The sequence below is a fragment of the Macrobrachium nipponense genome, chromosome 13, assembly GCF_015104395.2.
Source record: "Macrobrachium nipponense isolate FS-2020 chromosome 13, ASM1510439v2, whole genome shotgun sequence".
NCBI lineage: Eukaryota > Metazoa > Arthropoda > Malacostraca > Decapoda > Palaemonidae > Macrobrachium > Macrobrachium nipponense.
Genome location: NC_087206.1, coordinates 79,546,815 through 79,561,697, shown reverse-complemented (window position 1 = coordinate 79,561,697; position 14,883 = coordinate 79,546,815). Strand labels below are relative to the sequence as shown.

General features: G+C 45.7%; 1 protein-coding gene across 2 annotated transcripts in view; it reads left to right on the top strand.

Moving 5' to 3' along the window:
* Nucleotides 1-14,883, top strand: part of LOC135225884 (WD repeat-containing protein 11-like) — a 94,781-nt gene that overhangs the window by 70,811 nt on the left and 9,087 nt on the right. For both annotated transcript variants that reach the window (XM_064265452.1, XM_064265451.1), the window contains 3 exons: nt 129-350; nt 1,309-1,477; nt 10,791-10,928. In XM_064265452.1, coding sequence (XP_064121522.1) covers nt 129-350; nt 1,309-1,477; nt 10,791-10,928 — 529 coding nt within the window. The remainder of the gene's footprint in view (nt 1-128; nt 351-1,308; nt 1,478-10,790; nt 10,929-14,883) is intronic.

The following is a 14,883-nucleotide window of genomic DNA, read 5'->3' as shown; positions in this document are numbered from 1 at the left end:
ATTTGACTATCATTATGAAAATATATCATAATGGTATTTAGATATTTGTTGTAATCAAACTCAAAGAAAAAAAACAAAATATTTAGTGTTTTCTGTCTAATTTTGATTATGTACCTTTTACATTACAGTCTCAGATGAGTGCGATCACATCCATTGCATGGAAGAGCCATGAAATTGTGCTGAGTGATGCAGACGGAAACCTTACTGTTTGGGATTTGAAAACTCGAATCTCACGCCACATAGCGACTCACAGAGGGTGGATACGAAAGGTCAGATTTGCCCCAGGACGTGACAACATGAAGCTTGTTGTTCTATTTGCTGATGGCATTGATATCTGGGATGTCAGAGATGTAAGTTGTATCCCAAAAATATTTTTTTGTTTGTTTGTTTATGTGCGTTGTGCAATCTGGTTTTGGTTACTCTATGCCAGTTATTTGGTTTTGTCTTATTATTTTGAAAATGCTAAAACTAGTATATGGATAGTGTTTAAGTGGGCAACCTTGCAGGCTTTTGTTCCCAAAAATACTCGTTTTGCATATCCCTAGCACATGTTTAAAAAGCAAATGAAGTAGTACTCTTTTGTTTGAATTATTATTGCCTTTCAAGAATGGTAGGGGTACCATTTAAATTCAAGAGTTTTGGAACAAGACAGAAAATCAGTGGAACTGTATTACTTGGATAGTCTTTAAAAGATTTTAAGAATTGCTCTTTAGTCTGACTGCATCATTAGTGTTTTCTTAAGAAAAAAACTATTAAATATAAATTTTTTGAAGATGAAGTAATACAATATTAGCCTTTGCACGTAAGATAAAACATACTTCATGTAAGATAACAATGGAAGTTAGGAACCACTTAAAGAAAGTGTAACTGAGAAATGATGGCCAGTGGGTAGATTTATCATTCAGAATTGAGCATTGGGTTAGAAGAGTAAAAAGACAAAAAAGGGTGTGTGGGAGACAGTCTTTTGTTTTAAAGCTGATTACCTTTCCAATGCTTTAGTTAAGCCACCATTAGTGGTTGTATAGCAGTTCTTCAGTCAAATCTTTATGGTCACTGAAGAGCAGAGACAGCTGAAAGTTTTTGTAAAAGTTTTTATGTAAGGTGACAGTGAAATTTCTTGAAAGAAAATGACTATAAAAAAAGCTTCCTCTGTATCCACTTTATTTGATTTAATTTTTTGCTTCAGTAATCTCATGAACATCAGATGAGTCAAGAGTTAATCATTGTAAAATACTGGTGGAGATATTCTAGTAAGGTATCATTAAAGGCTAAAGGTGTAAATGATTTATTTCTTCTATTCTTGCAAAGGTTGTTTTGGTAAGTCAAGTCAAATCACCCCGTGACATTGTGAAGGTGGTAGATGTGGATTGGGGAGCATCGGATCGACCTGTTCTTGCTACCATCGATGGATGTCTCCGTGTTCTGGATATGTCTTTGAAGGTTTCCAGTTCACCTATTTTCTTATATTTCACTAAAGGTACACAAATTTATCATGTAGACAGTTGTGGATGCTCACTAATAGCAAAACACTGTTATGCATTCATTTATATGTGTCTCTAATCTAGAAACACATTTGGTTGGTTTTAGGAATCCGGAAGAGTAGTGCTCTAGATTCAGTTACTGCATGCAACAACATTGAAACTGAATGTATGCTTTTTAATGTATTTTTGTTCCGATACGTAATACAAACCCTCGGTCCTTTAACAATAGGAAGGTAACTAGCGGCAGCTGGGACGGTCGTAAGCTTCGAACAAGGGGAGAACGGTAGTTAACTGCTTGTCCGATCGTGCGCGCGCCCGCGCGCCCGAGAGGTGAAGAATCACTTTTGCTTTCGGCCGCGGGTGTGAAGGACGTGTTCGTCGTCGCTCTCTGCCCGCTTCATCGTCGTATGCTTTGTTTATATTGTGTTTTCTACTAATGGTTTGTTTGACTTGAAAATGAAAACTGTAAGTACACTGTTTCATTTTCATTACTTAATTATGAATCAACATGGAGCTATCGCCGTAGAGACGGCGATTTCCGCTCTTTCATGAATTGAACCCTTGAATTATGTCTCGGCGCCGAGGGCGGGCGCATCGCGCCGAGTCATGTATTTTGGCGAGAGTGTGTAATTGAAAGATGTAAGTACTCTTTTTCATTATATTTTTGCCCTGTGCGTTCGTTGCCGAGAGCTTGATTGCGCTCGGCAAGAGCCTCTTATTTTTTATGAATAGAATGCAATGAGAGTGGATTCGCAATGCAGTTTTCTTTTCATTTCATTTATTAATTGCATCAAATTTAATTTTGGATCAATTTTCCGCTCTTACCCGGGAATTAATCCTTACGAGTTTATTGCTGTGAAAGTGAAAATAGCAAGTGCAGTATTGTTCATTTTCATATATTTTATGATAGCATCATATTATTATGGATCAAGTTTCCGCTCTTACCGGGAATTGATTTTTCCCTCTTTAAGTTCTATTGAAGTGAATCGCAAGTGCAGTATTCTGTTTCATTTTCATATTACTTTTCACTGCTGTGCGGGGGTAGGGGAAGCGAGGTCCGCCAGGAAGTCGTCGGAAAGCTCTCCCGCGACTCCCTTGGTATCGATTCTTCGTCTTCTTTCCTGCCCCCCCGCTCAGTTCTCGTATTTTGTTTTTGGGGTCTTCCTTCCGTTCGGGGTGGGGCATTGTCTCCCCCCACCCCCCCCGTGCGTGAGGGGAAACATCCCCTCTTACTAATCTGTCTGTGCTACCGCAGGTGCTACAGCCGTGGGAGCACGACCTTTGGACAGTTATGGACCACTGCGGCTGCAGGGCGTGCCTACATCCACGATCTGCTGCAGAGTCTAGCGAGGTCTGGGGCGGTGACCTTGGAGTGGTCTCCACTACAACCTTCACGGCCGCTTATGCTGCTTCCCCCCGCTGGTCTACACTCCCCATGCTGTGTCGGTGACGCCGTCTGCCGCTTCTAGGGCCGGTCGCGCCGTACCGAGGAGGGGTATGTGCCGCCGCCGCCTGTGTTTTCTTCGCGTTGCCTGCCCCAGACTTCCGCTGTTCCAGCAGCTCGCCCCTGGACCGGCCGCCAGTACCACGCTGGCTGCCGATGATTCTACGAGCGATGGCTGGGCCTGCCGTACCTGTCGCTGATGTGGTTCCCGCTACTGGCTTGGCTGTCCCTTCTGTGTTTACCGCTGCCGCTGTTCCTGCCGCTCCTGAGCTGGTTGCTGTTCCTGTCGCTCCTGGTTCCTGCGCCTGTCCATGCTGGTCCTGCCCATGGTGTGTCTTCCCCAGTCCCAGGTCCTTCCGGACAGGTGCAGTCGGGGGCCGTGTTGCTTCGGCAATAGGCCCGACTCCGGCCTGGATGGAGGACCTGACGACTGTCCTGCGTGAGCTGACGAAGAAGAGGAAGGTGTCATCTTAGTCTGTTGCTGCCTCTTCCCCTTCGACTTCTAAGGCCCATAAGCCGAAGAAGAAGAAGGCCTGCCCTCCCCCTAAGAAGTCTCCTTCGGGAACTTCTAAGGGCCCGTCCCACCTCGGTGGGACGGGGGTCCTTCTGCTGGTCCTCCTGCTCCTTCGGGAACGGGCCCGTCTCCCCTTCCGTAAGGAAGAGATAGACGGGGACCAGAGGAGTATCGGTTAGCTCTGGTACTTCCTCGCCTGGTGCTAGCGGCGATGCCGCTACGCCAGGTTCCGGCTCGGTCTCTCGTTCGCGGGAGATCCCGAGTGTACGCTCTCCCTCGGGAGACCGTGCAGCCAAAGTTTCGGCGCCAGAGTTCGCTCGGCGCCAAGACCACGGCACTGGAGCAGAAGGCTGGCGAGAACCGCTCAGGTGGGACTCTCGCCAGGCCAGCGGCCGCTCTCGCAGAGCGACAGCTGGTAACCGGGTTTTGTTATTCCCCCTAAGAAGACTCCTTCGGGAACTTCGAAGGGCTCGTCACATTCCGGTGTGACGGGGGGGTTCTTCTGCTGGTCTCCTGTTTCCTTCGGGAACGGGGCCCGTCTCCCCTTCTGAGAAGAAGAAGACGGGGACCAAGGGTGTGCTGGCTACCGCTGGTACACCCTCGCCTGGTCTTGGCAGCTCTGCTGCTAAGCCAGGTACCGGCTCGGTTTCTCGTCCGCGGAGAAGTTCCGAGTGTACGATCTCCTTCGGGTGACCGTGCAGCCAAAGTTAAGACGCCTGAGTTCGCTCAGCGTCATGACCGAGGCACGGAGCAGAAGACTGTCGAGAGCCGCTCAGGTGACTCTCGCCAGGCCAGCCTGGACCGCTCTCGCAGCGACCAGCCGGTACCTCGGTTGGACGTGACGGTCTCTGACCGGCCACGGGTTGAGGCTGGGAAGAGGTCCCCCAGGTCCCCTCGACCGACGGTACCAGCCTCGGCTGGTACCAGCGGTTTGACGTGCCGCGAGGACGCTCACCGGTCTCACGGCGAAAGCGCGCTCTGCAGGTCACCTGACCGCCGCTCCACAGGGACCGGGCGGATACGGTGACCAGCAGCAGCTCGTCTGACGCAAAGGGACCGGGGTCGACGTGCTCAGTCGAGCCGCTCGCCACAGGGTGAGCGGCACGCCAGGCCTGCAGATCGATCCCCACCGCGGGTTGGTGACGGCTGCAGCCCCCCACGTACGCTGGTCCTGCCAGCGAGCGGGGGGGAGCGTCAGGTCTGTCTCTCCACTACCTTCAACTTCCTCGGGCTACACCGGGAAGAGCGAGGTAGCTAGGAGTGATCGTGAGAGGTGCGCCGCTCACGATCCCGTCACGACGCCGCACGTGCCACGTATGGTCTTAGGACCAACCAGGACGTACGCGCAAGTGATTGGAGGCGACCGTCAGGGGGGAGAGGGGGTAGCGTCAGTTCTGTCTCTCCGATACCTTCAACTTCCTCGGCATACGCCAGGAAGAGCTAGGTATATAGGAGTGATCGTGAGAGATGCGCCGCTCACGATCCCGTCACGACGCCGCACGTGCCAGGTTGGTCTTAGGACCAACCAGGACGTACGCGCAAGTGATTGGAGGCAACCGTCAGGGATCTGTTGCTGGTCCTTCTTCTGAAGGAGGGGGGTACTGGGAGCTGCTCTTGTTGGAGGGACTGGACGGTCCTACTCCTCAAGACGCTGTAACTTCCGAGATTCAGAGTAACTTTACCCAGGTTATTGCACTGATTCGTCAGCACAACGACCGGGGGGAAGGATCGCCGCTCCCACCAGCAGAGCCCATGTCTCTGCTCGAGTCGTTTTGGGGCCCGAGAGGGAACCCAAACCGACGGTGGGTGGGTATGCCGCGATCGGAGCTTACCGATTCTGTCTTGAACCAGTCTCTCTCGTCTCCGGACAAGAAGGCTCTCTCAGTTTCTGGGCGCCGGTCCGATCAAGCTACTTCCACCTCCTCTACTGCGACAGCGGCGTTTCTTTCTAATTTCTACGTGTCTTCGGACACCGTATTTAAATACTCCTTCGGTCCTCCTGAGAGGTTTCGACCTCGACGAGGACTGGAATGAGTCGTGAGACGGTATCGGCTCTCTCCTGTCAGGTGTCGATCAGCCCCACCCAGACGACGTTCACAGTGGCGGCAGACCCTTACCTACAGTGGAGAGTTCGTAACCCTCCTCGGGAAAAAACGAAAAACGTCTCCTGACGATACGTTTTCCCAGACTCTGAGAGGCCATCGCCGCAAGGCGATGGCTGCTCCTACTCTTCTCCAACTGCTAGTTCCACTGGGAAGGCGAGCGAGTATCCAATTCCTCCCCCATTCCCTCTCTCCTTACGGCTACGAGGGAAAGGGGAAGGATCCATACAGAGATTTCTCTGTAGGATCCCACGTTGGGGACTGCGCTACCAGGGGGGGGGACCTTCGGGTCCTACCTGACGTAAGCCCCGGTCGTTGAGGAGGGATCCTGCCCCATTCTCGATTTCTACGGGAATCGAGAGGACCACCAGCCGATATCGTTTGACGAATTCGGTGGGGGTTTCGCAGACTGCTTAGAATTCTACGGAATTTCTAGCGCATTCAGAGTGTTTAGAGTTTCTTACGATCTCCAAACACTTAGGCCGAGACCACGGTCCAAAGTGAGCGAGACGAGAATCCCCGATATGTTACACGATAATCGGGAACCTCGCCTATGCTCGAATTCCTGGAATTTCTTAGCATTAGGAAGAAGGACTGCTGCTGAAAGAAGACTATCTCACAGTAGGCGACCAACCTGGAATAGAGAAGAACGGACGGGAATATCCAGTTTGGCTGGAACTATCGTCTTAGTATTCTGTTCACCATTGAAGCTTTCCTTCGAGGAAGACTTCTCCTTCACTCTCTTTAATAGAGAACGAAGGTGGTCGATCTCCAATCCTTAGTTTTGTTTTCTTGAAGGAAAGAATTTAGGATGGAGATCGTTGTTCAGAATCCTACAAATATACTACGTATATTAACCTCGCGACATGATTCTGCTAAGCAGTTGAATGGTCCGAGGGGTAGGCGCATATCCTGGTTATTCTACGGATTGCGACTTAGACGAAAAGTATTCTAATTGAACTGCAACCCGGGTTGCCTGCAACCTCCAGGAGTTTGTCCAGTTTCAATTTTATATACTTATGGTGTTGTCACAACAACACCATTTTAGCTTTTATATTTACGAAATTCGTTTCGCTTAAATATAATTGCTCGAGCATATCTTTTTATGCTCGGTGGTTCTAGCCGAACGCATTCCTTCGTGGAAAGGATTACTTGGCAACTCAGGATGACGAGTCAGCGACAGCTACTGCGTATTGAATTGCCCGAGGCATTTCAGTATCAGCTGCCGCTTTGAGATAGACGGTTGTTTATGTCTTTCTCACCTGCTTTGATTGAATAACAACCGTATCTCTGCCCAACAATCACGGACTTAAGTCTCTGATTAACGGGGATTCTCGCATACATGAATGACCATCTACTGCTGAGAAACGCTAGTATTCATCGTCTTCGGTATTGCGAGAATTTTAAACAGAGATATCTATTCGACTCTCCATCTTTCTGTTTACCCGCACGGTGAACAGAATTCTGTAATAGTCCCTCTTGCTGCATCGTATCCCGATAATGCTAGAATGATTTTTGCGGAATCTGAGTTTGTCCTCAAAATATCTTGTATTCGGAGGTGTACAAGTTGTTCATTGTTCACCCCGGATTAGCAGATGTATTGAAAGGCATCGCCTACTCCCACACCTGCCAGCTCTACTTCCAAACTTTCAGCCATGAGAAGCAGTTCTTCAAGCGGCTCTCCCCTGTGTTTCATTACTGAAGAACCGCCCCGCTTTCATTGCACAACGGACAGCAATGAAATGGCGGTTAGCGTTTTCAGTCATTTGTAAGCACAGGTTTAGAATCTTGAGATTCCTTCTCTCGATTCAGCTGGAAGACGTAGGTTGCATTCATTGCCTACCTTCGTCTTCAACGTCACATAGTGTTGTTTCTCCTTAAGCTGAGATTCAACGTCTATGAGATTTTCTTGCCATCAGGGACCTCGGTATTTTGAAGGCAATTGACTTTCGCCTTTTGAGCTTATGCATTAAGAGAATCATCGCCGCGCCGTCCGGCATCGGTGACTAACAAATATTTTATTTGTTTGGTCTCTCAGCATAACTCTTTAAAGGGCGAAGGTCACGTGACTTACCCGGATGCTTGGACACTTGCCTCTACTGATTCCGAACCAGTCAGTCGGCAGCTGTCAGAGCGTCCGAGTCAGTTACGAACTATGCTGTGGACTTAGTTCGGTTGTTCCAGAGCAATCATTACTTCGTCTTAATAGCTGTCAGTATGAGTACTGTACATAACCAAAGTCGAGAAGAGGGATAGGTCATACGACTATTCCCTTCTTTTCGTCTTAGGTAACTGGCATGACTTCTCTTGAGAAGTCAAGCACAAAGGGATGGGGATTTGTGACGCTCGATTTCGTACCGATCTTCGTAGCGAAGACTCAGAACCCTTCGGTAACTGACGATTGGTTCGAGTCCTTCACAATACCCTCCCTAATGGACGTCACCGCCTCCGATACGAAGGCTATGCTGCTTTGTCCTGTGAAGGTGCGACGGAGCTGTCTGAAGAAACTCGACACCCAGGATGAGTGTGGACGCCTCTTCATCATTCTCTCGCGTTCCGCAAGAACTTCTCCGTGGCGCAGGTAATGGAAGGCAGGCGCCTGGTCCAACCGGACCGCATGCACCTCCTTCTACCTTCAGGATATTGCCCACAGTTCCTTGGATCTTTTTCCTTGGGAACCGTGGTGGTTGCTCAACACGTTGTGTAGTTAACCCAGACCCTCGCAGGCTGAACAGCATCGAGTCCTGGTGTGACCGTAAGAATGGATGAGGAATGAGAAGTGTGACTGGCTCCTCTTCCCTATCTTTTTCTTCCCTCTACCTTTGGGTAGAGGGACACGGTCGTCACCCTGCTGGGTAAGGACGAGATGCAGGTGAGCTACTCAATAGAGCACCATCCTATTCCCTCCCTTTTCGTAGGGATAGGAGTAAATATCCACCACTTCCTCCAACAAGGGGAGGAAGTGGATGCCAAATTGAGACAAACCCATCATTTTATGATTGTCTCTTGCAAACAGGAACAAGTTCTTGCTTGCTGGTACGAAGAGATACGTTGCCTCTCTCTTAGTACTTGGCCCAGAGGTCTGACCATTGATCCTGCGGTGCACACCCCGATCAATCGGACAGAGGTTTGGATCCCTCCCTTGCTCTTACGACCAGGGAGGCACTCCAGGGTTGGACGAACACCAGTCTGTTCACCAAAAAGACTCAGATTCCTCCCACCCAAGAAGTGAGTCTTCCTATTGTTAAAGGACCGAGGGTTTGTATTACGTATCGGAACAAATGACAATTTGTCGAAAATTGCATTTTTCCTAACTATACAAACCTGAGGTCCTTTACATATAGTCCCACCTCATGCCACCCCTCACTCTGCAACTTTTTGCATGGGCCTAAAGCAAAAGTGATTCTTCACCTCTCGGGCGCGCGCGCGCGCGCACGATCGGACAAGCAGTTAACTACCGTTCTCCCCTTGTTCGAAGCTTACGACCGTCCCAGCTGCCGCTAGTTACCTTCCTATTGTTAAAGGACCTCAGGTTTGTATAGTTAGGAAAAATGCAATTTTCGACAAATTGTCATTTTTTAATTCTTGCAAGTTCTCTTTCATAACTAGTGTTATGTCATTTAGGGGATTTGCCAATACTTTTACTTGTGTATCTTATAGCCTTCTAAAGTAAATCAGCAGGTTGTGGTACTATGTGTATTCTATTTTTTTTTCTCCACTTTGGAATCCCACATTACTGACATCTCTATGAGTGACACTATTTTTGGTTTTGTCAGTCAGAGTCAGTTCTGGCCATTTTGCTTTTATCACCCTGTCTGTCCTGATACCATAGTCCTAGGGTAGTTTTGCTTGCTTGTTTTCTACTAAGTAATAACCTTTTTATGTATTAAGCTAGGAAGATTAAGATAATGATGCCAAGATTATATAACTTAAGTCCAAATTATCCTGTCGATCCCAGGGTTAGCCAGAGATTTGGTGCAGAATACCCTTTTATTGTCCAGTCTCAGTCTAATAAGTGTATTTGATTTATATTTGTGCCACTCTAATCAAGATGGTGCTATACCTATTAGGTTGAATAGGAGAAGGAGAATTGAGCTTTATGAAAGGTTTATGGTATAATTTTTAGGATTTGCAAGCAGTTTTCACCTCATGGATACTCTGGAAATGGACCCTGGTACTCCTGGAGATTACATCTTTGTGTAGATGTTGACTTTAGATACTGGTTAGGCCAATATGCATTGTAGAAAATTAATGAAATCCAAATTATCCAAAGTCTGGATCAGGAGCAAAAATTTAAGAATAGAGAAGCAAAGATACTTCAAAAAGACTGAACTTATGCTTGGCATTTTTGAACTAGTGTCTTATGATACATTCTAAATTTTTGTAAAAGATTATTATTATTATTAATAGGGCTTAGTTTTTCCAGACCTCTGAGTCTCAATTAGACTCTTCTCGGGCTGGTTTTTGTAAAAGATACCTATAATATTGTATTGAAGAAGATTGTGTCATATTTATTTGCAAACAGGCCTCAAAAATATCAGATTTTGTGTCTGCATTCACGACTTGTGTTGAAGTATTTACAGCTCAATAATGCAGAAAAATGAATCGTTCGCCATCATCTCAGATGCTGAGATGGCAAGGATACAGAAAGAGTAAAGCAACAAGTTGGACTTATTGAAAAGAGAAACTACACCCACCATTAACCTATAATAGTGGCTTCTGTCTTACATCCAGTAAAGTTCTTTAAATTTTGTTGCATGTACAGTTAATTATTAGAATGTTTTACCTCAATAGCAGTAAACATGTACTTTAGAAATATAGCTATATTAAAATGTCAAATAGAAAATTATATCCATTGCTGAAAATAACTCATAAAATTTCAAATAGAAAATTATATTCATTGCTAAGATAATAGTGGGCCACCATCAAAGAAGAGTAATTACAATTTTTCCTTCAGTTTTTCGCCTTCCCTGTGTAATTGTTACCCAACTTTTGTTTGGTAGATGCCAAAAGTTAGGTTTGGATTTTTACAAAACTCATGCCAGAAATGGACCTCATGACTGAACCAGTGTTTAGGGTATGGAAAAGGGACCCTCTGGGGGGCAGCAGGATTGGCAAACTCCAAAAGTTTTGGTATTTAGAGGCAGTAAATAGTAGGCTTTGATGCAGTAATTTGCCATTTTTTTGTAAAATGTGTTTTGCACATGCAAGTGTTGTCGTGATTTTAACAACCAATAATTTCTTTTCAGATCCTATAGTTTCACCTTACCTGCTAGCTGGAGAAGCTTCTTTAAATTTAAGGACGTTGATGACACATCAGCCATGGAGATCACAATATTCTCTTCAGTTTACATGTGATGATGGATTCACGCCTGAACAATTAATAAGTAAGAAAATTTCTGTTTTTAGTTTGGCGTTTTCATATTACCTTCATTATACTTGGTATTCTTCATAACTTAGAATGTTTTTAGAAGTTAGATTTCCATGGTTGACTGAAAATGGTATTGGTTAACTGAAAATGTTACTGCAAAATTCCATCACTTTGTGTCATAGTCTAGCTTGTATAAGGAAATAAATTGGTTTTGCAGCTTCCAGCAGATTACATACATTATTGTTATACAGCAGATTGCATACAATATTATTTCTGGGCTCAGCCGTGTCGCTCCATGAAATACGTTCCTATATTTATTAAGCCATTTACCATGATAGAGTAGCTCCCAAGTAAAAGAAAAACTATGATCAGTGCCACATTCACCCTTCAAAACTGCTGCATATGGATGAACTTCTCCCTCTACAAGCAACAAATGTTTACTGCACAGGCTACTTTTTATGCCCACATAGACAGCTTACTGGCAGTACATACTTCAAATAATCCTGCACACTGCAACATTCACCTCTATTATGGATGCACTCACTACCTGGATGTTAAGTCCCTTCCACTGGAGCACTACAGCAATTCCTTCCCTACATTTGTCCATCCTTTCATAGGGCTTCCTTTGTGCCTGCCTCCCAACAAATTCTAGATCATATGTTCTTCACCATGACCAAACCAATTAAAAATGCTGATCTATCTTCTCACCTACTGTAACCTGTCTGCTACACCTATGTATCTTCACATTTATGATTTATCCATAATTCGTATACCACAAATACTATGTAAGTAATTTATTCTTTCATTTGCATTCTACTTCAGTACATCATTCCTTAGAAAAGATGTACTTTTGTAGACGGAGTATCCAAGTACTACTGCATTTTAAAGTGCACTGACTATAATTTACACCAGTGGCAAATAATGCTGGTAGTGAATGCAGTGGCTCATTTTGCACTATGTCCTTGATGTTGACTTGATATATCAGTGGAAGTGAAATAAACTTTAATCTCGTTTCCATTAAATGGCTTCAACAGAAGGGCATTTCTTCAACCTTTTATCTACAATGTTTGGATCTACAAAGCTTAAAAATTATTGTAAATTATTCTATTTCCTCTCTTAGCATATTTAGTAATAAAGCAAAACTTATAATCAGTGAATGTTTTAGAATAGTCACATCAGTGATTTAAGTGTAGGTGCAGGTATACTATGTATTTTGTTCATGAAACTTACCTGACAGATATATATATAGCTGTATTTTCTGAAGTCCGACAGAATTTAAAAATTCGCGGCACACGCAGTGTGGGCGGGCCGAGGTGGTAGTACCCATTCCCGCCGCTGGGAGGCGGATATCAGGAACTATTCCCATTTTCTATTCATATTTTTTTCTGTCGCCGGTCGGTAAACGACTGTTTTTACAGACCTCCGCCGAGGATTTTGAAAAACTTCATTAGCCACTTAAGTATCCTAATTATTCTTTCGATTATTAACTTGGATTTGTGGCTAGGCATACGCTATCGTAAATTTTTTCATTGCATTTGATGTCTGAAGCTAGTTAGCCTAGTTTCAGACTTTGTTGTCTGCATACTAAGGTGAGGCTACCGGAACTTTCGGTAGACACTCGCTTAGTATACATGACGTTTACATGTTTTCTTTGCATAAGGTAATTAGTGTAATGTGTGACTGATTACGGAAGAAGGAGGATTCATTTACGCATTTTAGAGCGTGTTAGAATCAGGAGTTTTCCTCCACAGTAAACAGAAGTTAGAAATAATGAACCTTCTAACCTCCTGTAGATTTTATTTTGCCTAACCCTGTGGTATGGCTTACGGGCCTAGAAGAAGCGTCTGCTAGAGGATTACATCAAGTAATCTTAGACTAAAGTGCTCGCTCTCCAATCAGTGTTGTGAAGTGTAGTGCCCCTTGTATTGTGGAGGGGGCGTCAGATCGGCCCCATAATGCCTCTAGGCCTGGACCTCTGTCGGACTCCCATGACTCAGGGAGAGGGCATGTCGAAGAAAGCCGCAAGAGGGTTACGGGGGCTCCCCACCGATCTGGCGTCCCTTCGGCAGAACCTGTTGACGCTTCCCAGGCTGCTAAAGATCGTGCACGTGCACGAATCTTGAAGGATTGCTTCTCGTCCTCCGAGGCGTCCTCCCCACACAGGGGTTTGGAGTTCTCGGAAGGACTCGCGCCCCCTAAAGAAGCTTTAGAGAAGAGGAACGCTTCACGTCTCCTCTCTTCGTCACGAGAGGAAGAAAGAGTAAAGAGACCACATTTTCCCTTTTAGAAGAATGCACTGGCTCTTTTCCTAAGGGACATTTAAGGAGGCTCATTCATCTTGCCAGAAGAGTGATTTGAGCCTCCTGCGAGTGAACGCTCATGTATATATCAGTTATACATTATTAAGGAGGCTCATTCATCTTGCCAGAAGAGTGATTTGAGCCTCCTGCGAGTGACCGCTCATGTATACATCATTTATACATTATTAAGGAGGCTCATTCATCTTGCCAGAAGAGTGATTTGAGCCTCCTGCGAGTGAACGCTCATGTATACATCATTTATACATTATTAAGGAGGTTCATTCATCTTGCCAGAAGAGTGATTTGAGCCTCCTGCGAGTGAACGCTCATGAAGTTAGAGCTGTTTCAACCTCGCTAGCATTCCAAAAGAATTTGGTAATCAAGGACATTCTTGATTCCACCTTTTGGAGGAGCAACTCAGTATTCGTCTCCTCTCCTCATGGCGCTCCGTATACGTTATGTAACGTTCGCTTTACTTCGAAAAAGCAAGCTGATAAGTTTGACGGCCGGCAAGCTGCTTTGCACAGTCAAACAACTTATGTCTCTGGTCGGCATAAGAAGGGCAATTTAGATGTGAGGAAGCTTTTGGAGGTGCTCGACGTCCTATAAGTAGAGACATTCTCCAGGACGCTCGGCAAGCACCTTGCGGAAGACGAAAGCCATACGTCTTCCTTTAGGGTTGCACCAATCTTCAGGACAGCGTGCGGCTCTCCCATGGTAAACCACTCGCATGAGGTACGTCCCTTAAAAATATTCAATGTCATACGCAAAACGCGGTTCCTCATAACATTGAGATGTTTTGGCAAGGTCGCGCTCGCCAGGACGCCTCTTGGCGGGCCTTGCATGCATCAAGGCACTCAACGAGTTCCTCTCTGAAACGTCGTTCAGAAGACTTGGTGTTCTCTGCTCAGACACGCTCATAGCTAAGCAGGACGTTTTTTGAGGACGCTCAGCAGGACGCTTTCCAGGACGCTAAGCAGGACGCTTTTGAGGACGCTCGGCAGGACGCTTTTGAGGACGCTCAGCAGGACGCTTTCCAGCACGCTTTTGAGGACGCTCAGCAGGACGCTTTTGTGGACATTCGCCAGGACGCTTCGGTGGAAGCTCGGCAGAACGCTTTGCGAGAGAAAAGACTTGTTGAAGGCGTCTTATTTGCTGTTGAGGACATTTCTTTACAGAAATTTTTAAAAGGATTCGGAGTTAGCGGAGGAGACATACCCGAATTTTTTCTTCGATCCCTCTTTCCTCTTCATCGATTTCTTTGAGAATCGGGAAGATTATATACTCGGATTCCTGGGTGACTTTCGGTCATGTTAAAGGGTTTTCCCCTATTAGCAAAGTGCTAATAGTTTTGTCAAGTCAGGACGTTTTCCCCATTGTCATTTAAGTGGGGGACTCCTCATAAATGGGGTAGTTCTCATTGACATAGATTTTAACGTTTTTATCGTTTAAGCGGATAAACTCATTAACAAATTTCGGAAGAGCTCTCATTCATTGTCAGAGGCTCATCCGGGGTTAAGAGAAAGACTTGTAGACTATCCAGGAAGTCTTTTGTCCAATATCATAAGAACATTGAACGGTCTTTTTCGATCCTCGGTTCTCTCTTGATGATCTCTATTCGAATATTACTCCCTTTTCTTGGAAAAGAGTCTTGGCAAAGAGTCAAGGAGT